Genomic DNA, 24,010 nt, shown 5'->3' with positions numbered 1-24,010 from the left:
CCATGCCATATTCCCCCTGCTGTCTGAACACTTCTCTTGCCACTATGTCTCCCACAAGCTTACCAGAATGGGAGAGGAAGGGCACTGGGAGTGGGGGACTGGAGAGGAGCTCAACTTCCCCCCTGCTCCCCAGTAAATGAGGGGGTGACAGGATGTAGTAGCAACAGCTCTTCTTTCTCCTCTTCCTCACCCAGAGGATTGGAGAAGGAAGAAGCTGCCGCCTGCTGCCGCCGAGTCTTAGTACTGGCTTCTCTTCCTCTTTTCAAATACAGTAGGTCTCTTTCAGAGGCCCCTACATCATTGCAGGGGGTTCAGAGGAGACTTTTCTTTGTCAGGGGAGGCAGCCACTGCCTCTCACACCCACTTACCAACCCTGGAGATGCTCCCGTTTGTGGGTGGGGAGGCAAGTGAGAAAAGAAAGATGCAGCAAGAGAGACCTGCTGTAGCCTCCTCATAGCACCCCTCATATGGGTCCTGTGGGCCTTGGGTCAGAGCTGATTTGGTCAGCCCCTGATGCAGGGGTGTCACGATAATTGAGCAGATGGGTTCAAAGAACCTGACCTGTCCCGCTCCATCTCTCCCTATTTTCTTATTATCTCCCTCACTCTGAGGGGCTGCCAGGGAGAGGGGCAAACACGGGCCTCCTCTCCCCTAGCTATGCCCCTGCCCTGGTGCTTCCCGTATTGTCAGCTGTAGCAGCACTGATCACAAGTAGAGTGGCCAGGACAGAAGGAAGAAGGAGCTCTGTTGTTCCTTTCTTTCCACCCGCACTCAACATAACAGGGAAGACACATGGCTAAAATATCTTTTCTCCTGAAGATTTCTCATTACTATAAAAAATGGACACAGGAAATGCTGCAATACAATTAGGGCTGCAATCCTATACAGGTGAAAATCGGAAAATTAGAATATCGTGCAAAAGTCCATTAATTTCAGTAATGCAAATTAAAAGGTGAAACTGATATATGAGACAGACGCATTACATGCAAAGCGAGATAAGTCAAGCCTTAATTTGTTATAATTGTGATGAGCATGGCGTACAGCTCATGAAAACCCCAAATCCACAATCTCAGAAAATTAGAATATTGCATGGAACCAAGAAGACAAGGATTGAAGAATAGAACAATATCGGACCTCTGAAAAGTATAAGCATGCATATGTATTCAGTACTTGGTTTGGGCCCCTTTTGCAGCAATTACTGCCTCAATGCGGCGTGGCATGGATGCTATCAGCCTGTGGCACTGATGAGGTATTATGGAAGACCAGGATGCTTCATTAGCGGCCTTCAGCAATTCTGCATTGTTTGGTCTCATGTCTCTCATCCTTCTCTTGGCAATGCCCCATAGATTCTCTATGGGGTCAGGTCAGGCGAGTTTGCTGACCAATCAAGCACAGTATACTGTATACTTTTCAGAGGTCCGATATTGTTCTTTTCTTCAATCCTTGTCTTCTTGGTTCCATGTAATATTCTAATTTTCTGAGATTGTGGATTTGGGGTTTTCATGAGCTGTACGCCATGATCATCACAATTATAACAAATTAAGGCTTGACTTATCTCGCTTTGCATGTAATGCGTCTGTCTCATATATCAGTTTCACCTTTTAATTTGCATTAATGAAATTAATGGACTTTTGCACGATATTCTAATTTTCTGAGTTTCACCTGTACACACATACCTGGGAGTAAGCCCCACTGAAAGCAGAGGACTTACTTCCAAGTAAACATGCAAAGACTTTTGCTGCACATGATATATGGAAAAGAGAAAAATACTCAGTGAGAAGTAGAATGTAGTGCGTGAATAAAAGGCTCCCCGACAGATCAATAGACATTATTGCAACTACCCAAACAGCTGCATATTTTACTTTGCCCAATGAGACAAGCCTTTAATTGTATTAGAATTAAACAAACAAAAAGAGAACCAGAACAGTCTGTCAGCTATAAAGGAATTCCTGCTGTGAACTTGAATAGCGATTTCTAATTTAATTTGACTGCTGCAAAGGATTACAATAGTCCAGATAATAATAGATTGCTTTGAGTCAGGATTCCGTCATATCTTTGATTGTTGTTTCTTTTAAGTGCTTCTGTAAAGATATTTAATAGACCTTCAGCACAATCCTATGCATTTTCACTTAGTCCCACTATGTTCAGTGAGGCTTACTTCAAGAGAGGAAGAAGTGAACACAGAGTTGCAGTGCATAGAGTACAGAACTCTATGAGGAAAGCACCTGAAAGAACTACAGGTCCCAGTATTTTGTGCGCACACCTCCCAGCACTCCCTGTGCACCTTTTCAGCCATTGCTGCTTCCCATAAAGGAGCCCCACCACACACACACACACCAGAAGTACACAGTACTGCATGGAGACAGCCATGCTGGGAACGGTCATCTCCATGTGGTTCCCAAGGTTTGGTGCATATTATTTCGCTTCAGCCATTCTGAAGCACTGCCCTAAAGATTATTGTCAAAAGATTGCTTCAAATCTAAGATTGCTTCAAATCTAACATGAATTTGTTTTGTCAACTTTTACATTCCAATACAGGAATATGACAAAGTTGCCTCTTACCAAGGCCAAAAGAGGCTATTTATTTATGCCCATCTCTTGCCTGCGGGCTTCCCAGAGGCTTCTGGTGGGCCACTGTGGGAGACAGGATGCTGGACTAGATGAGCCTTGAGCCTGATCCATCAGGGCTGTTCTTATGTTCCTCTGCATGATGGCTGAAATCTAGAGTAATGCTGCAACTAGTGCAATGAACAAAAATGTATACATGCAAGAAGATTGCACAGCTGAGCAGATGCACAGTCTGCTGCAGTCTTGGTCTGTTGGCACAAACCTTGTGCATCAAGGATGACAGATAGCTTTGCATAACTCCCTGCAAAATATATATAGACTGAGGAAGAGGTTTCACCGCAGGAAGCACACCACAAGTTGCACAAGTGCACCCTGTTGCACCAATGCAGCACCGGAATGTAAGTTCCCAGCTTAGTGGAAGTAGCTAGCAAAATGTCCTTGTGCTAGTGCAGTGTTAGCCTCGATGTCAGCTGACATTTTTCCTTCATAGAGATAAACTCCATATAGGCAAAAATAGGTACACCTGCATTAATATGACACACAAGTTCATTTTGTCACAACTAGATACGTTGGAACGATATGCAACAATAATATGGGGCAGGGAGAGCTGGTCTTATGGTGGCAAGCATGAATGGACTCTGTTAAGCAAGGTCCACCCTGATTTGCATTTGAATGGGAAACTACATGCATGAGCACTGTAAGATATCCCCCTTAGGTGATGGGGTGCTCTGTGAAGAGCAACTGCATGCTTACGTGTAGAAGGTTCCATGTTCCCTCTCTGGTATCCACAAGAAAGGGCTGAGAGACTCCTGCCTGCAACCTTGGATAAGCTGCTGCCAGTCTGTGTAGCCATATGGACCCATGATCAGACATGGTAGAAGGCAGCTTCCTATGAGTGAAGCAGCCTCTGAGATGATGATGATGATGATGATGAAGAAGAATACTATCATGATCATCATCTCCTCCTCCAGTCTAGGAACAGGACAGGCAAAAAACAAAAATAGAGCTCCACAGCTGCACAGCACATGGGATAAAGCACATGGGATACAAAGAAAACTATATTCTATTATACACATGCGCGCGCACACACAGAGAGCTGTTTTCACCATTCAACACATGCCACATCAAAGTGGAAGAACATGATATTGGTAATTATGACATGCAAAAAGCATAAAGAAAGCACACATAAGATCATTGGGGAAGGGAGATTTCAAGTGCATCCAGGATTTAATTACAGCAACTAAATAGGCACTGATCATGTAAACACATTCACTACTATCATCATTAGGCCAAAAGAAAGAGTATAGCTTGTGTATGTAAGAGTATATATTTTCTTTGCCCCCATTTAGGCCCAAGATGTAAAGAGCGAGCACCATACTCACATTGAACTATATGTGCAGAAGTCTAACCAGTAAGTAAGCTAGTTAATTCTGTATATGTATATCCTTTTCAGAACAATCAGTCTCACGAGGTAGCTAATGAGATTAAAAATACATAATAAAACATATTAGTAAGACCACAATAAAGCAATGACAAGCAATAGCAGCATAGGATAAACTAAAACTTTTATGAGTCGTCAGTTGTTAAAAGCTTTGCAAACTAAAAATGTTTTCTGGGCTTATTTGAAAGCAGAAATGGGGCATGACAAATCAAAATACCCAATTCCACAAAGGGGGCACTGTCACCACTGAAAAGGCCCTGTCTCTAGTACCACCAAACAAACCTGACAGGCTAAAGATGTCGATCTTAAGGCTCAGGTAGGTTCATATGGTTACCCGCTGTCCTTAGGATGGAATTGCATATTATGAGAGAAATATAGGGTTCCCATCCTCATATTTCCCTCTTATCACTAATGCAGGGATGGGAGTGATATTTAGATGGGTAAAATAAGCAGGTGAGGGGCCCTTTCTCACCCTTGAAAAAGGCTCCTCCGGCCAGTTTTAGCCATTCCCCCCACCCCTGGCCAGGCTCCAAAACTGGAAGTAAGTCTAGCTGGGGAAATCAAGATATTTATAGCGAAAGATCAGCAAACATGAGGAGTTAAGCACTACTCGGTCACACTATTTCTGCCTTACAAGTGCTGCCCAATCTTTTCAGTTCAGGAACACATTTGCTGAAGTAACATGCTCTTTTGCTGTCAGGCATCCTGCTTTACCGTACTTGGAGAATCATTGCACTAGATGCAAATAGTTTTGCTCCTGCAAAAGTAAATTAGATGTTCTTCAGGGTCCCACTTTTACCACTAATGTACCTACACCAGTCTGTCATCTACATCATTATAACCAATGTACCTACATCACAGTGCCATTTACTGAGTGTGGCAACTCCTTCATATTTTCCCACCCTCCGAGGGTGAAGAAGAGAAACAGTTGTACAGCTATCCCACATCCCACCCACCCCTATTCACTAAGAGGGTGGCTAAGAGGGAGCAGCCACCTGCCTGTTGCTACCATCAGTCTCTCTCCCCATTTAGGTAAGTTAAGGCAGGAGAAGCAGTGTGGGGGATGTATGGTGGCAGAGCACCATGGGGAACCACTGCAGGGCCTTGCCCCAGAACCAGGCTGTTCAATCTGGTTTATTATTCCCCTTGACACTTCTAGCTATATGCTCCTCAAACTCTCTTTTGCATCCCTTTTTGTCTCCTTGCATTTCTTTTGCCAGAGTTTATGATCCTTTCTGTTCTCTTCATTTGGGCAGGACTTCCATTTCCTGAAGAGAGTCTTTCCCCCTTTTATAGCTTCCCTGACTCTACTTGTTAGCCATGCTAGTGTCCTCCTGAACCTGGTGGTACCTTTCCTCCTCTTTGTATACATTCCAACTGAGCATCTATTATTGTGGTTTTAAATAGGTTCTATGCTTTCCAGAGTGATTTGACCCTCCTGACGTTCTCTTTCAGCTTCCTTTTTACTAGTCCCCTCATTTGAAAAGTTTCCTCTTCTGAAATCCAGCACATCTGTGTTGGACTTCCTTGGCAATGCTCCACGCACATGTAAGCTGAATTGGATCACACTATGATCACTGTTCCCCAGTGGTTCTACAACTTTGTCATCTTGCACCAAATCCTGGGCACCACTCAGGATTATGTTCACGGTCACCTTCTCTCTGGTTGGCTCTGCAACCAACAATTCTAAGGCACAGTCATTTAGTATGTCTAGAAATTTGGCCTCTCTGTCAATATCCACACATGAATTTGCCATGTCTCTGTGAGAGCAATTGAAGTCACCCATTATTACAATTCTATCTTTGCCTCTCTCATTTGCTTCTCCAACTCCAAGTCTGTGTTGCCACAACTCTGGGAACAGATGTTGTATGCACTGTCTTTGTGTAGCCCTAGTCCATATTGAGGTTACTTCCTTCAGTCCCAAACATGTGACAGATTATATGGTGAATATAAGTGACTGGTTAAAATATGTGTCCATTTATATATAACTGTACAACAGAGATGGATCTTATCTATGGGCAAAGTGGGCAGTACTCACCTTTAGTTTTTTTGGTCAACCATGTTGTGAGGGGTGGACAATAGTAGTGCAGAACAAATGAAAGCCCCAGAACTTTTAAAATATTAAGGACAGGAGCCAATAAACATGCTCACTTTTGTTTTTGCAGCATGGGTGGTCCTTGGACCACCCTATAAGCCAATCAGAGAGGGACTAAGCTGATTCCCTCAGGTAACCAGCCAGACTGCCCAGCAGTTGGGGAAGTCTTTTTCTTTTCATTACTCAGAAGAATCCAATCACCATATTGGTTAGGGAGCTGGCTGGCTGTTGGTAAGTCTGATCTTTCACTGGCCTCTTTGTGTTTGGAGGGGAAGAATGCAACCTCTGCTTTCCTTCCTTGCTCTCTAATCTCATCTGTATGCAAAGCATTATGGCCCATTCCCAAAATGACTTGCCATAAAACATTGGAAGGAACAGCAAACTGTAAGTCTGGACTAATTAGATTAAACACTAGCATAAGAAGCCAGCAAGTTATTTTAGGGCATATGCATGGATTTCCGAGTCCCCAAACTGCTTTTCAAATAATTTCCACGTAGGTGTAGTATATGAACCTAAGGAATGGATTCTGTTGAGGAAAATAATTTTAAAAGTCAATTTGCTATGCAGAGTGCTAACCAGATTTTTCTCTGGATTGTGGCCAGTATGTCCACTAATGGTTATGGTTCATTGGGCAAGGATTAAGGAAGTGATCTCTATTTTTTAATAAATGTTGCATGCTAGGATGGACACACAGGTTAAGTGGTGGGCACCCAAGAGTGGCAGAGAATGGCACCAAGCTGTTCAGCAGGCATGCAGTAGGTAGAGGGCATCTTTGTTTCCCATGGTGTCCTCTAAGTTACAGGAGATGGTTCATAGCTACATTAAGCATAATTGAAAAACCTGTGGTTATTATTTATGTATGCATTCTTTAAATAGGCAGGCAGAGCTGCCCTTGTAACTTCAGAATGCATTTGTTGGTCAAAATGCAGTTGCTGGTCTCTGCTTTACCTATGACTTATACAGATTTCTTTACTTTTACATGTATAGCCTGTACTTCCTCCAAGAAGCCCAGAATAGTGCACATGGCTATATTTATCCTCCCAACTGCCCTATGAGAAAGGTTATGCTGAGAGATAAGTGACAGACCCAGAGTCACCCAGTGAATTTCATGGCTGTATGGGGATTTGAATTTCAATTTCCCCAGTCTAATCCAGCACACTAACCACAGTACCACTCTGGCTCATAGTTTTTTCTTGTTGTTGCTGTTGATTATTACTAGTATTCATTTTTTAAGTAATCAGGCAGAGCTGCCCTGGTGTATAGAATGCATTTACTCTCCATAGAAGGAGCCTTTTGTAGCTGGTCTGTGCTTTACTCATGGCTTATACAGGTGTGTGTGTGTGTGTGTGTGTGTGTGTGTGTGTGTGTGTGTGTGTGTGTGTACGCTTGTGTTTTGAGCCTGATGGGTTAGATACAAATCTACACACTACTGTAGTCCTCTTAAGCACTATAAAGCAACTGATGTTTTCCATATTTCTCTATATCTCCGCTGATGAGCAACTAAGATTTGTGTGCTTGTGTGTGTTTGCATTTTGATCCCACTCTTTAGCTATGAATGTATACTTTGCCAGTTACTGCTAAGGCACTCACCTAGTCCTGACTCCACTTCTGCAGCTGCCCACAATTGGCTCGACCTCTCACTAGCTGTGGTTCTACCCACCATTTGCTCCGCCTAGCCCCTGCCCCCCACCCCGGTCCCAGGAACCACCAGCTACAAATAAGTAGTTAAAATCCCATGCATTAGCTTCCAAAAGAAATCTAGTCTAAAGGAATCTAAATACCTTCCAATTTCAGGATTTAAAAATAACTTGCATAATATTTTGAGGATGCATAAACAATTGTAAACTTTAGGCAATCACCAGTCATTTTTCAAAACAGCAATACACGCCAAAGTCATATAGAGGTATGCACATCATCCTTTTATTTAGTAGCCAACAATGTTCTTTCATAGGGTAAATCAATAAATAATGTTTAATCAATGTGTAAAACCCCTCTCTTTGGCATTAGATAGTAATCTTCAGGTCAAACTAAAGGCTATGTAGGAACAGTTTCTTAAGAAATCATTCTTCACTACAATATAATGGTGCAGCTTGCTGTAAAAATTATGAGCATTCCCTCATAGTAAAACACACCCTAACCACAAATTCTGTACTGAAAGTTTGACATTACTGTGGTGAAAGGTGTTAAAGAGGAGACAAATCCTAAGCTTCCAAAGCTTGTGCTCTCTGCATTCCTTCTTAAGAGAAAAATAACCCAGTCTTTCCATTCAGAAAAGTCAGAACTATGCCACGAATGATCCATAAATTATTTTGTTTCACATAAAATTTAAGCTCCCCTCCCACAAAATTTAAGCACTCACTTCTAAATAACTTACAGATCAAGAACATAACATGGTTGCACACTGCTTCAGTAACAAACTGCACATTTTAAAGAGACTAAGAAACCATTACAGATTTTTTAAAAAAATTGCTCAAGTTAGAATAGTTAAATAAGGATTTGTTTGGAGACGATTTATTGAAACAACTTTCTAAGCCAGTGCATTTAATGTAATTCATACTCCAGTATTGTAATGTTCACAGCTTTTTATCAAAGCCTGAAATTGAGATTTAAAAAGTAGTAGTCAGTGCTGTAAATAAACTGGAATGTTCCAGTGCAGTGCTAAAAATGTGGTCTGGTAAGACCCTCCCCTCATAACTATGTAATTCGGTAGTACTAAAATCTAAAACTCCATTAATATACTGCAGATGTGGATGCAGAATTTCACGATGTATATACACAATGTAAATGTCCCCATGTAGGCATTAAGATTTTTTTTTTAAAATGAAGGTACTAAATTAAAGTCAATTAGTATTTACCTTCAAAGTATTTTTCATTTTTCTCCCTCAAAATCCTTTTTAGTACTTTTACAAATTTTACAATGAAATCAAATTTGAAATATGAGAAGTAATTCAATTACACTAAAAAAAGAGTCAGCTCCAGTTAACACAAGTAGAAAGTACTCAGGCTTAATATTATCAATGATATTTTTCGTTCCCAGTGCAAAACCAGTTACAATAAATGTATACTGGATTATTTTAAAGAACACATGTCCTGTTCAAACATTTTGTTTTCTATAATGCAAAAAGTCATTGCATACATAAATATGTTCAATATTAAGAATTAAGAGTTTATTTCAGTGCTTATCCATGAGTAATTTCTTACAGCAAGCCCAGTCAGAAACACAAGTCACAGTACATAAATTTCTGAGTGTTAAATTGCCACAACTAAGAATCCATGTGCAAGATTTTCTGTTGAGTAATAGTGTTTTAAAGACATTTGCAGTCAGGATTTTTCAGTAGTTTCTTCCACGTTATTCTGACCCCCACCATCTTCATAATCTTACTCAAATAAATTATGGTCCGGAAACACTTTGCTGATACAACCAAGTGCCATTTGCATGACTGTCAACATTGTACAGATGATCTTGACTCAATGAAGAACTAAGGACAATGTATCTTCATGTATTATTCCTAGCAAACATACGGTCCCCTCTTAGGGTGAGGTGTTGGAGCTGATACTGAAGCACTTCTGTGTCAGCTGGTTCCTTGATGTTCATTCTGTCTAAATTGAGGTAGTCTAGGGATTTAGAGTGAGCCCTTTTACCCTTGAAAAGGCAAAGAGGCAAAGGACCATGAAAAGCCTTGTAGGGTTCATAAGGTAGTGGCTTGGTGCATTTATCCCCTGAGCTGGGCATCCGTCGCCTTCTCCGGCCATTGATCGCTGGGATCTCGTAAGGCTGGTAATATCTGCTTCTGGCTTTACAGACCCGGGAGGAACGGGAAAGTCCTGAATCAAGCTGTTTGGAACGCAAAGTAGGTACCGCTTCTACTTTATTCTCCTCGCTTACAGTGCACTTCTGGGCTAATTTCAGAAGCTCCTCTCCAGTTGTGAAACCAACCAAGTAGTTAGAATCCATATGGAGGATCTGATAGCCTGAAACAGTCTGTCGCATTGGCGAACATGGGGTGCTGGAGCAGCGTGGTTTCTCCGAGTCTGCCTTGGCTGTGGCACTCACTTCAGCAATAGGCAAGGGGAGAGTAGCTAGGATAGACCTGGACTCTCCATTAACGTCAACTTCCATTTTAAGTATGAATTTGTTGGTCTGGAAATAGAAAAACAGCTTTGTTAGTATGATATAATACATGGGAGACACAGCACAAATTGTTTTATGCTGCCAATTCTCAACTGACTGCCTACCACTGTCCCTTTAGATCTACTGTAGCCAAGGCTTCCCTGGCTAGAGGAAACTAGTGTATCAGTGAACAGAAAGTTGGAATTGGATTCAGTTTCCATCTTTGCCATATACTCACTGTACAGCCTGAGCAAATTGAATGTCTATTATGGAGGCAGGGGACTGCAGTTCGATCCCTCTCTATTACTTTCCTCCTATCTGTCCCATCTCTAGTATCTTTTACACTATTAATGCACTATATTGATATAGAATCACCATTACGGTACATGGTCCCTGTCCCCAAAATATGCAATCTGAACTGCTAGTTACTAGTCCCCTGCTAACTGAGCAAAGAGGCACCTTTTTAAAGTGGTGATGCTCTTTATTTAGCAGGGGGAGAGCAACTGGCCCTATCTGTCCCCAGCACAGCATTCCTCCAGTGGCTTGTGCTGGTGTCTGTCTTATGAGCCCTTTAGGGACAGGGAGCCAGTTTGTTTGTTTGTTTGTTTATGTATATCTATGTAAACCACTTTCGGAACTTTTGTTGAAAAACGGTATATAAATATTTGTCATATTCACCTTTACTCTGCCAGTGGCTGACAGTCTGATGTATGAAGCAGACATGCAATGGAAACCCTCACACCTCTCCCCAGTCCTCTAGCACACATGCTGTTGCACAAGAGCCGCAATACTTCCAATCTTACAGAGCACTTCTGGAGTGCTGGTAGCGCTCAGAAATCTTAGGGCTCTTGTGCAACAGTGTGTATGAGGACTGAGGTAGCTGCACAAGAGCTCCCACTGCATGTCCACAGAGACGCACAGCATGTATGCTTCATTAGTTAGGAATTATTACTATATTTTATCTTCTCTATTTTTAATAACTTTAGTACCAATGTGTTATAGTTTTAGCTTCAGCCTTTGGACGATGAGTTAATATCTATTGTTTCTTTAAATCTTAAACTGCAGTCATCCTTAATTTTAGCTTTGTTACCTGTAATTTTTAATCTGTATTAATTTTATGCTGGTCTCCAACCGTAATCAAGGATTGATTGATTAGTTAGGAAGTCAGCCACTGTCCTTTGATGTTCATATAGCACATGCACAGGGTTTACCCATCTTTCCCCTTGCTAGCCTGTCTTCTCCCACTAATCAGTACTTCCCTTGATAACAAAGGGATTGCCAGTTTTCCTGAAGAGTGGCTGGCTAAACAATCCTTTTTGTTTTGTTTTTTAAGTCAGGCAACAGCTTCAGCTCCCTTCTGTGAAAGCTTCCGTGAAACCAGCATTCTCTGAAGCTAGTCTGACATTGCATATCTCCTGTTCAATTCCTACTGATGTGACTGGGAGATTTCAAGAGCATAGCAATTCATAGAATCTAATTAAGTTCTTACCCATTTCTCATTCCTTCTAGCTTCCAGAGGGGTAGCCATATTAGTGTGCTGAGACAAGAACAAAGAGTCTCAAGGCATCTTAAAGACTAACACATCTATTGTATCTATTATTTTAGATTTATGTATTTAAATATTTATTGTCTTTAAGGTGCTACAAAAGTCCGTATTGTTTTCATTCTTTTCAATGAGGTTTCTCATGGCAGGAAGTCTCAGTTTCCATCTGTCTATGGGCCATAACACATTACTCCAGGGCTAAACAGCTTCAAACCTTCTACAGCTTTAGTTATCTCTGATCACTGGTCACTGTAGTCGGGAATGCTGGGAGTTGAAGTCCAACAGCTGGATGGCTGAAACTGTGCAGCCCTGCATTATTATCGATGTTTGCTAAAAGTGAGCATAAAAGCAGCATGTCTTCATACAAACCTTCTAAAAGCAGACAGAGGGTCTGGCAACCCATAATCTATACATACCAATAAATGCTCAGACAACTTCCTGACCATAACAGAATCAGCGATTACTTGACATGCCAAATCAGCTGAATGGGCTAGATGTCTGGGAAGACATCTTTAAAAGATATTTGCATGAATCTATTGTACTGAGCTCAATCATTGAATCTTCTGGATTTTTCAGACATTTAGTAGTGTTTTAGTAGTAGTACCCCCCCCACACACACACCCTCCAAAATGAAGGAACATGCACACATCCAGGACAATATCTCAGTTCTATCTACAATGACTTGGAACCATGTAATGTTGAAATCAAAATAATCAATTTTTATTTTAAGCTTTTATTTTAAATCTTGTACTTTTAAGTCCAAGTTTTCAAAATAGGAAATAAAATATCTAGTACTAGAATCTACTACTTTTCCTTTTACAGTTTTTAGAGTCATTAGAAGTTTGGATTTCATACTAGCAATAGAATATACAAGGCATTTTAGCCATCTGTTCTTTTTTCTTTAGGCAGCTGCAAATGGAAACACACCTCACTTTTAAACTAAACAATGTTCATAAAAATTCTAAACAGTATTACATGCAATACAGAGATATATATTGTCAGAACTGAGAATGGCAGGAAAATGGCAATCTTGAAAAAAAACCTTTTAAAGTGTTCAAATCGTTATATATGCCAACAGAAATGGTACAGCAGTAATACAATTGAACTTATTTAATGGACTGGAAGCCTTGGATTGGATCCAAAGAACCATTGCTTGCTTTCTCCCTCTTCCCTGTTAGAGGTTCCAGCACCCCTCATAAAGCAAATCCTGGAAGTCAGAAGAACCCCAAGGGGAAAAAAAGAGAGAGAGAGATGGTGCAGGGGGCTGCAGATGGGAGGGGAGTGTCATTGGAAATCATGTCCCCTCCCCTTGTGCAGATGGAAGTGCCTTTTCACTTGTGCAAGGCACCTCTGAATCTAGCCCACCCTTGATTCGCATGCTCCTTGAACAGTATTCCGATTTGATTTCGTTGAAAATAATCAGAATGCAATACTGGCTATCCATTTCAATAAAAGTTTATTTTAATCAAAAATGCTAAGAACATAAGAGCAGCCCTGCTGGATCAGGCCCAAGGCCCTATTCCACACAGTGGCCCACCAGATGCTGGTTTTGACCTACAAATTCCTACATAGCCTAGATCCTGCTTAATCAAGATACCTTCTCACTTTTCTTGTCCCACTGTAGTCTCAGGTATCAGCTGGGAACTCTCTCTTGATTATAACCATCAATGCATCATGTATGGGGAACAAGGGCTTTGGTCTTTTGGGGAAACTTTTTATGGCTTCTTGTCTGGGATGACTAGGAGCAACGTCATGTTGAGGAGGACTGGAAACTGTTTTACATTCCAGTCTTTTGCTCATTTACCTGAAAGCAACCAGATATTAATGTGACTTACTTTCAGAGTAAAGACTGCTTTACATGTTGTATACTTCCTACAATATAAGCACTTTCATGTATAAAAACACATGTCATTCATGTGCAGATTGTCACATATGTTGATCAACAGGTAGCCTGTACAGTATTTGTAATACAAACAGGCTTTCTCCATAGGAAATGAGTTAATTTAGGGCTGGAGCCTTGAAGAATTGGGGTTAGTTTGTTCTAGTTTGGAATTAATTTCATTGTTTAAAGTGCTCAAATCTACCTTGACCCACCCACCCCCAGAAAAAACTGGGGGGTGGGGAAGTAGAGCAAACATGAAATTTAAATATGAACCTTCAGAGAATAAAAATTCAGTTATGAAAGCTAAAATAAATGGTAGTAAACTATGTAGAATATAAATTCAGTTTTTAGTCACAGTAACAATTACTCTTGTTTGTATCAACAACTCAGAATTGAAAACTGTACAGGTTGAGAATTTGAACCAGTGTTTCATCAAAGACCTCAAAATCTCAACTAATGTTTCATCAAGGACCTCAAAAAGCTGTGTTTAAAGTTCTTTGTATAAACCAAGTCCAACCGAAACTAATTTTATAGGTATAATTATGGCAGGCATCAGGGATCAGTAAAATCATTAGATTAATTATTAGACTAGTTCTACAGCCTCATTAACTTGTGATGTTAATACAATGGCCAATCTGAAAGTGAAAGTTCAACAAGAAGACTCAAATGTAATAAAATTCAATTACTCATAAGCAGACCAAAATCACCATTATTCAACCTGTTTTGACACCAAAATATTATGTGCACTCCAAGATGATAAAGTATCTAGAATGGATTGAAATGAAATGTACAATAGAAAAAATTACCAGAGTACTTATAAAAGAACTGATAGCAAGACTGAAACTCTGGGAGCCAAAGACAGAACAAGCAAGAAATAACAGCCAAATGCAATCGACAATAATTAATTGAAAATTCAGGAAAAACATTAAGAGACAAATTATTTTTGTTCTGCAAGGGCATCAATGTTTCCAGTGTTAAAATGGTTTCACAGCTTCAGTTTGAAAACCTAGGGAAAACTAGGTCATCTGAAGTTACTGGTGAGTTAGTAGGCCATCAAATGAATCTATAAAATCTCTCTGGAATGGAGGGTATAATAAGCTCTTTAGATCACAATGTAGGCAGTTTCCAACAAGCACATCAAAAATAAGATTGCTAATAAACACTAGAGGAATATTCAAGATTGCTGCACAACTTAATTACACTATTTGTTTGTACTCCTAATAAGAGTGGCTGAAGTACAGTGTTTCTCTACTTTCAATGAATGCTTATGACAGACCAAAGATTCTAATCTGCATTAATGGCTGCTGGTACGGAATCTTGGTAGTTGACAGTTATTCCAAATCATCTACCTAAAATTATAAATTAGTGAAATTGCCATTAGATAATCTCCATTCCAGTGACATATAACCAGTTCAGGAGGCTCAAGAAAGTTTTTGCAAAGGCAGGTTATATTAAATGCTGAAAATGAGTGCATAGCTTATAACGCTAAATTTACACATTAATATATTCAAAGCTAAACTGCTTTTACAGATGCCTGGTTTTAGATTTATCAGGCAATCTGAAGATGTAATCTATGTATAGATGCAATCTGCAGATCAGCTAGTCTCATGACTTATAATCAGGTAGGCAGGCAATATAATTCATTCACACTATTAAAAAAAACCCCAAATAGGTAGTAGAAAGAGAACCGACCAATGGAAAAAATCTGAGCCCTGGACTCAACTGTTTTTTTTACCATAGATATAGAGGATGTAGGCAGGTAGTCGGGGTAGCGGGGAAGGCTGGGTAAACTCACCTTCCCCCCGGATGAGAGAGTGCTTGTTTTGGGAGTGGAAACCGCACTCCCAGACAAGCAGTACTATGAGGGAAGCTTGGATGATGTGTCCTGGACTCCGCAGATCCCACAATGCACTGTGTGACATGCATGATGCATTGGGGGATTCCCCCCAAGAGACGGGTGCTCTAGGAATCTGGGCGTTCCTAGCCTGGGTTAGGCTGCGCATGAGAACAGCCTCATACCATCACCCAAAACAATCGTTCTTGAGACTTCTAAAACTCAGTCTTCTTTTATGTGTGCAATGGGCCATGGGGAAAGTATGTATCCATGTTAGAAGGCCCAGACATACCCACATGTATTGTCCCACATGCGAACAATGTTAGCATGACAGCAGCACAACTATCTAGGACACATTGCTGGTGTGTTAATGTTGCATGCATATGGACCAGTCCAGGTGCAAAGTATATTTTACACATGATAGGAAGCACATGAAACACTTGCATCACTTATAAGTCAAGCCTTAGGGAAGCTTTTTACATCACTTATGCTGTTACCAAAGCCTTTCCCTTACTAATAAGCTTTGGTAATGTTATTTATCCTATTCCTGCCCCAACCCCCATCTTGGTTGTACAAACAATGCTGAAAGGACAGAGATATGCTTGCTTTCAGTGTGATAGATGTGTTTGCCTTTCTACACAAAAGTCTTTGGCATGATAGTTGACAAATGCAGATGCATATCCGGTTCCACATCTAGACAGTTTCAATGTTTATTCTTCTCCCAGCTATTGTTCCACAAAAACACCATGCATACTAAAAATATAGCCCTGCAGAAACTTATTACAGTAACATTGTGTGTGTGTGTGTGTGTGTGTGTGTGTGTGTGTGTGTATAATCACACAATGATCTTTTCAGCATCTCAACTTGTCTAGAAGAAGTAATAGCAGTGTGAGTGACGTAGCATGTGGGGTGTGTGAGAATGAGTCTGATATGTGAGACTGCATTTCTATTGCATGGGTATGTATGGAGGAACAAAGACTGTATTTGTGTTTGGGGGTGCAATAAAATTTGTGTGAGTGTATGTAGAACAGAATGGGTGTGTCTCAAGTTTAAAGACAGTCCATGTGAAAAGAAGGATGTGAAAAGAAGGAACAAGTGTGTGTGTCTGTACACACAATTTGTGAGCACAGACAGAATGCTGGTGCAGAAAGGTGAAGTGCACATATGAAAAAGAGCTTGTAGTTGTGAGTGTATGAAAGGCCTGGGGATAGAGGGCCTTTCATACACTTGAAGGGCCTGTGGGGATAGAAAGATATCATGGAAAACCTCACTGTGGTGTTGCTCACCACAGACAGTTTCCCCACCCTCTCCTACAACTGAAAACAATCGCCTTGACTACAAGCTCTCTCCTATAGGATTCAGAAGAAAGCGTCGGTAGGAGCAAGAAATGTTCTGGAATTTTACACGCCAGTAGTTACCCTAGAAACACACACACAAACACACACCAGCTCAGCCATTATTTCTCTCAGTCCTAGCACTGCTCAGCCAACTGCATATAGAGCGGCCCCCATATGCGAGCTTGAAAGAGACATTAGCCCTTTAAAGCTCAAGAAACAGCTACATGAGCAGCAAGTCTTCTGCCATGACTGATTTTGTCACAGTAGAATCCCTGATAATCTATGATTCTGTGGAACACAATCTGAAAATCAATGACGCAAAGAACAAGCTGGGTTGTCGTCATCTCAAGCCCATAATCTATCAAGGAGCACAATGACCTGTGAATGACCCAAGACATTCAAGCATGGAGATGTTGCTCAAACACCCTCGAGTTCCTTGTTCATGCAGACAACAGGATTTGTTTTATTTTTCAAGATGACATTTGCTGTATACTTAACAGTATACACACTAGCAAAAGCACAGACCTCTTATGTCTATTAAAAATGCCAATGGTGATCAAAAGCCAATCATTAGTGGTATTTTTCTTCCCTTACCTGTCATGCAAAATAGACAGTCAGTTGGTTTTCTTAAGCAGGTGATAATTAAGACTGGTTCATTGTGAAAATGAAATTGCATCAACTAGTCTCTGTCTCTAGCCACTGCCTCCTTAGCAACAGATATTTCCTAATTGTGTTTTCACTATACAGACATATCCAGACCCAATGACTGAAATCATGTATGTAATATATGCATTTTCTCATATCGTGTGGGATTTGAGATTCAGAACCACATTCCTGTACTTGGTTAGGTAATCCAGCATGCATTTGTGTACATGCTGCATTGTACAGGCTGCACTGAACATATCTTTCACACTGCTTTAACCATGCTTTGGCATACAGTATATAACAAAATACTATAAATACTTTTAATAAATAGGCCTGTAGCCTAAAACGTTGACTTTTTTTGTTTATTTTGGGGAAAGGTTGTCAGGAGTAGCTCAGGAGTTTGGAGCAGCTCAAGAATTCATAGCGGCCATGACTACTATGGGACTATCCGAAGTGGTCTCTTGATCAATATATGATGGACCAATATATCACGCACTCTATTGGGTCCTTTGCTCTGTCTAGAAGATTTATGGATGGGGACTCCTGTCATCTCACCACTGTCATAGATGGACCACCATCTGGTTAAGGTAGGACTTGCAACCACAACCCACCTCTGCAGGGGTGAAGGACCTGTTGCATTGGTCCACCCAAGAAGGTTATTGAGTCCAATAGGAAGTTGGAAACTGCTAGTGATTCTGTTGATGCTCTGGTGCAAACATGGAATAATCAACTCACTAGAGCTGTAGGCACAATCGCCCATAAGCATACTCTCTGATCTGCTTCAAAATTAGCCCTGTGGTATTCAGAAGAAATATGGGAGCTGAAGCGGTGAGGTAGACTACTAGAGAGTAAGTGGAGGAAGAATCTGACAGATCACAACGCTCCTGAGGATGTGACTTCTAAGGATGTGGACAAACTGCATTGAACTACACATCCTATAACCTGTTCTCTTGACCCTTGCTCACTTGGCTTATTTCATCTGGTAATCGTATTATTAGAGAGGGTCTGATACATATTAAAAATACTCCTCTGAGGGAGGGCAGTATTGACTCCTTGTCTTGAGGCTATTATTATATCTTATTTTTAAAAAACCTGCATTGGATCCCTCAGAGTAAGCTAATTACAGACCAGTTTCCAATCTTCCATGTATGGGCAAGGTGAGTGGCTGGTGACCTCTCAACTCCAGGCAGTTTTGGATGATATGGCTTATCTAGACCCATTTCAAACCAGATTTTGAGTGAGCTATGAAGTTGAGACTGCCTTTGATGATCTCCAATTGGCTATCAACAGAGAGTGTGTGACTGCTGATCCTTTTGGATCTCTCTGTGGCTTTCAATACTGACCATGGTATCTTTCTGGGTCGCCTGAGGGAGATAGGATTGGGTGGCACTGTTTTACAGTGGTTCTGTTCCTACCTCTCTGCTAGATTCCTGATGGTGTCCCTTGGGACTGCTGCTCTGCAAAGCAAGAACTATAGTATGGAGTTTCACATGACTCCATACTGTCTCCAATGCTCTTTAACATCTACATGAAACTGCTTAGAGAGATCATCAGTTGATTTGGTACAGGGTGATATAAATATGCTGATGACACCCAGATCTATTTCTCCATATCAACCTCATCAGGAGATAGCATAACTTCCCTAAATGCCTGCCTGGAGGTGGTAATGGGCTGGATTGGGGATTACAAACTGAAGTTGAATCCAAATAAGATGGAGCGACTGACTGTGAGAGGTCGGGACCTGAGAGATGGTTTAGATCTGCCTATTCTGGAAGGCATCACACTCCCCCTGAAAGATCAGGTACATAGCTTGGGAGTGCTCCTAGATCCAAAACGCTCTCTGGTCTCTCAGGCTGAGACAGTGGCCAGGAGTGCTTTTTATCAGCTTCAGCTGATATGTCAGCGACACCCATTTCTGAAGGTAAATTACCTTAAAACAGTGGTGCATAGGCTGTAACCTTCAGGATTGACTACTGTAATGCTTTCTACGTGGGGCTACTTTTGTACATAGGCCAAAAACTACAATTGGTACAGAATGAGGCAGCCAGACTTGTCTCTGGGACAACCCAAAGGGACCGTATAATACCAAATTTAAAAGAACTGCACTGGCTGCTGCTATGTTACTGAGCGAAGCGCAAAGTGCTGATTATTACCTATAAAGCCCTCAACAGCTTGGTCCCAGGGTACTTAAGAGAGCATTTTCTCTGTCATGAACACTGTCACCTATTGAGATAATCTGGAGAGGTCCGGTTACAGTTGCCACTGGCCGTTTAGTGGCAACTCAAGACCGGGCCTTCTCTGTGGATCCCCGGGGCTTTGGAATATGCTCCTTGTCAAAATAAGAGCATCTCCTTCTCTGGTTGCTTTTGGGAAGATCCTCAAGACGTACCTGGTTTCTCAGGCTTTTAACAAATTAATTTTAAATAGTTTGTTTTTATCCCATGAGATTTTTTAAACTTTTTATTCTGTGAAATTGTTTTGGTTTTACTCTGTTTTATGCTTGTCATTTTTTAAACTGAGTACATCGCTTAGAAATGCACATATTGGGCAACATATAAATATGATAAACAAACATTTGTGATAGAATTTACCAACCACCACTTAGAATGCTTCTCTGCAAATGTACAGGCTGTATCCACTATACCCCAACACAAGTATGCCATATGTAAATGGTAAATCCGATACGCTTTGCCACACTGGCTATCTTTTTGCTATACAGATGCTTAACGTTAATGAATACACACACAATCATCAGCATGCAATAGCATAGGGCACACAACAATACATTTCCCATAAATGCAAAGCTGTAATCAGGCCTTGGATCTGGCTACTGGATTTATAAGATTATCTATGGAAACAAAAATAGAAGAGAACTTCTGGGCCTAAAAAGAGCTCAGTATATATTTGAACCTGAGTGGGCCATGATGTGTAAAGTGCTTAGGAACCGGGCTAAAATGTGGGTGTGTACCAAGTAGTATCAATACAACATGCTATCTTTGTGGTTGTATAATCGGAATGCATTTAGTAGTTCAGCAACCAAAGCTTTGTTGTTGTCTCTGCTGGATGAAGGGGTGACATTTTAATTTCAAAATCAAATTGCCACTTGTACTTCTAGCCATTCTAAGTTACATCTCTCTGCCATGCTCCTCCCCTCCCAGATCTTATTCAGAGGCACATGAAAAGGCCTCTGAGAATGGGGAGGTGCTGTGGTACTACCTTTCATGGACCATGATTAAAGGCAGCAGTACCAAGGAGAGTCCTTGAAACAGGCTCACACACAGAGACTATGCTTCAGCTATTATTCCTTGGCACAGCTTTTATAGTCTAGCTCACTGATGACAGAGATGTATTTGAGTAGACTAAGAGGCAGAGACTGCACAGCAGCAGCAGACTAGTAGGATTCCAGATTTTTTTACCATTCCTAAGCATAATTAGTTTTAAAACAAAACAAGCAGTCATGGGTTTGTTTTAATACTTTGTCACTTCCTTCTCCCAGGACCTTGTAAAAATTAAAAGAAGGTGCTGTAGTAAAATTGTTTAATTACAAGGGCCTATAACTATATACAGGAACAAGATTGTTGACACATTGCACAGCAGAAATGCCACAAGGCACCATAAAGGTGCTCAGCACTAAACACAACACAGAACACAACTAATTCCACAGAAATAAACAAGTGTGTTTAGCTGTGCACTGGAATGCACCTGTATTTCTGGACATGACTGTGTAGTAGGGATCTGGCGTAACATATAGTAAAGTACCAGGCACACAGATCTTACAGTGTACACATTACAATTCATTACACTGTAATGTAAAGATTACATTCATTCTGTAAAATACTCAACATCGTATATTGATGTTCCATATAAAATAGTATGCTATACAAGGAAACTTTCTTAAGGGAGACTAAACACACAGTATTCTGTGGCTACTGGCCGACAGAATTAAACTACACACAAGCGTGTCTTATCTCAGTCTGCTTTAATGTCCAGTGTATGTATTATAAGATACACCCTCCACAACAATATGCACACAATATAGACAGATGTTCATGATTTAAACTCACTTTATAAAAACACACACAGGTCATGATTTCAGATGCATTTATATTACGCACACTTCTGCACGCCGACACATCTGTACTCATACACGCACATCCCTTATACACGGGCCCTTTAAACGTCAACTTGTTCATGCCAGGTATACGAACCTGTCCATAGGTACTTTCCAGGAACTTTACAGACACGCAAGAACAAACTAGCTTACGAGCGTCTACAAGAGGTACACTTGAGGATGGATGGAGGTGATATTCACACATTCGGGGTCGCTGGTGTTACATCGCCCTGGGAGCAGCAGCCAGACTGCGCAGACTGTAACGTGCCAGAGGTGGGGAAACGGGCGGACAGAATCCCCACCCGGTATGTTTACACCACGCACTTCCCTTTGGGCGCGCGCACAGACAGGCGCGCGCGACACGCTGTGCCTCAACCCGCCGGCGCGCGCACCCTCTCCTGCCATCATCCTCCCTCTGCCCTTCTGGCTCTTTCCGCTCCCTGCTTGCAGCAGGCTGGAGCGCATCCTGCACCCAACTCTGCGCCGGCCTGAGCGCTTCCGCTCTTAGGAGAGAGGCGCCGCAGAGCAGCCCTTGGCCCAGCAGCCGCGGCCCTCCCTCCTCCTGCCCCAACCCATAGCCTCCCGTCTCGCAGCAGTTGCAAGCAGTCGCAGCAACGCCCCCGGCTTCCCCCCTACCTGCGGTCCAGGATGCCGCCGGGGCCTGCGGGCCGCTTTCCGGCCGACGGCAGGGCGCTGTGTGATGGTGAGAAGGAGCGAGCGAGAGAGAGGCTGCCAGCCCCGCCCCGCCCTCTTATTCCACGGGCCCGGGGCGGGGATTGTGGCTGGCGAAGCGGAGGAGGCGCTCCCCCTGCTTCTAGTCCGCCTGTCGCTGCTGCTGTCCCGCCCACCGCCGCCTGCCTCCGAGTCCCTGCTGCCTGTCTCTCTTCCGGGCCTGGTTGGACCGAGAGAGGCGGCGGCGCGGGGTGGGCGCCTCTAGTCGCGGAGAACTCCCAGGCTCACCATCGCCCAGGGTATTGCCGCTCGCTCCTTCCTTCGGTCGTCACTCAGTTGCAAGGAGGACGTGTTTGATTCCCTTCCCTTCCTCCTCTTGCTCCTCCCGGCCGGCGCCGAGTCCTCGGTGACTTCCCCGCCTTGGGCCTGCGGTAAAGCGCAGCCTTGATGGGACTTGTGCTGCTGCCATCAAGCCGGAAAGGAGTCGTCTGGTGACACTGACCGTCCTAGATGTCACACACAGATTTATCGTGGCTGAAGCGTTCGTGGCCCACGAGAGCTTCGGCCACAAGCAACGGGGCCTTCCTTTTGTTTCTTTGCCATAGCTGGTTTAACCCGGTTTCCTCTCTGGAATATGTCATTGTATGCAGGGGTGTAGCGAGGTTGGAGTGGGCCCAGAGACGAGATTTTAAAATGCCCCCCCCCCAAGTCCAGGGCCTCCGCACACTCCAGGCCCCCAAGGATTCAAGTCTGATATTTCAAAATAAGTATGCTGCCTGGAAATACATTCCACTGAATACACATACACACACTTCACAATATATAGTGACAGACATTGAGTACTATATATTTGTGCTGCTTTTAATGCCTAGAACACACTAGAAACACTAATTATTAAAATGACCCCCTCACTGCAGATTAGCAAAGGAGACTTTCAACCATGGAGTATGAGTCTATGCTTGTTTTCTCAAAATTCTGAACAAATTCAGTCAAGTTTGATTCCAGGAGGTTTTTCACATGGGGCTTTTAAAGCCCTTTAACACACATCTCCTCTGGAATGGAGGTGCTGCATTCACATGTTAGCCAGATTTACCCTGAAGTCCCTGCAAGCTATTGGGGAGCAGTTCACACACAAGAAAAATAAAATAAAATAAAAGCACCACACATGCTTCACAGTTCTCACTCAGACCACCTGGGTTGCAAAACAACTTGAACATAAGTGCATTTAAAAATGAATGAATGAATAAATATAATATTGTTTGTTCCAGAAGTTTTCATAATTTTCTGCCATGAAACAAGCCACTTATAGGACTTTTTAGATAGTTTTTTTTTAAAGCCAGGAAATCTTCCAAGCTGTTTTAAATTAAACAAGACCCCGCACAGAGCATCTGTTCGCTCTTTGGGGCCAGCTAGTTCTCTCTCCCACCCACCCACCCCTGTCTCCGGCGGGGCCAAGTACGGCCGCTGCCAGCCGCCGCCTCGCCTCCGTGGCCTCGCCCGGGCCAGGCCCGCCGCCGCCGCCTGCCCAGTCAATTCTCCTGGGTGCGCCTTACCCAATCAGGCGCCCCCGCAGCCCAGCCAATCAGCTGGGCTGCCAGGACGCAAGTTCGAAAGGCACACCCAGGAAAATTATATATATAGACTAGCTGAACCCGCACAGAGCATCTGTGTGGTAGTTCACTTCCTTTTGGGGGTTAGTTGGGAGAATTTGTTTGGCTGGTCCTCCCACAGCTCTCTCACCCGCTCTGCCCCCCCCACAACAGCTCTCTTG

At 42.3% G+C, this 24,010-nt stretch overlaps 1 protein-coding gene across 3 annotated transcripts; it reads right to left on the bottom strand.

Moving 5' to 3' along the window:
* Window positions 1–8,002: 8,002 nt before the first annotated feature.
* On the bottom strand, window positions 8,003–22,842 carry MACIR (macrophage immunometabolism regulator). Of its 3 annotated transcripts, none has more exons than XM_053302799.1 (2): window positions 22,528–22,842; window positions 8,003–10,245 (listed from the first exon to the last, which is right to left on the bottom strand). In XM_053302799.1, the coding sequence occupies exons 1-2, from the start codon at window positions 22,528–22,530 to the stop codon at window positions 9,601–9,603; spliced, it is 648 nt and encodes a 215-aa protein (XP_053158774.1). In that variant the 5' UTR covers window positions 22,531–22,842; the 3' UTR covers window positions 8,003–9,600. The 3 variants fall into 3 exon arrangements, with proteins under 3 accessions (XP_053158774.1, XP_053158775.1, XP_053158773.1); XM_053302800.1 differs by lacking the exon at window positions 22,528–22,842 and adding an exon at window positions 22,204–22,505; XM_053302798.1 differs by lacking the exon at window positions 22,528–22,842 and adding an exon at window positions 21,665–21,892.
* Window positions 22,843–24,010: the final 1,168 nt, after the last annotated feature.

Source organism: Hemicordylus capensis, chromosome 2 (assembly GCF_027244095.1).
Source record: "Hemicordylus capensis ecotype Gifberg chromosome 2, rHemCap1.1.pri, whole genome shotgun sequence".
NCBI classification, from domain to species: domain Eukaryota; kingdom Metazoa; phylum Chordata; class Lepidosauria; order Squamata; family Cordylidae; genus Hemicordylus; species Hemicordylus capensis.
This window is presented reverse-complemented; position numbering and strand designations above follow the sequence as displayed.

What these genes read in the sequence shown, in the direction of transcription:
- MACIR (XM_053302798.1), bottom strand. Translation starts at nt 21,772, where the DNA reads ATGTGTGAATATCACCTCCATCCATCCTCAAGTGTACCTCTTGTAGAC. An exon ending in TGGAAAGTACCTATGGACAG is followed by an intron (nt 10,246 to 21,664) that starts GTTCGTATACCT and finishes TTCTATTTCCAG; the next exon opens with ACCAACAAATTCATACTTAA.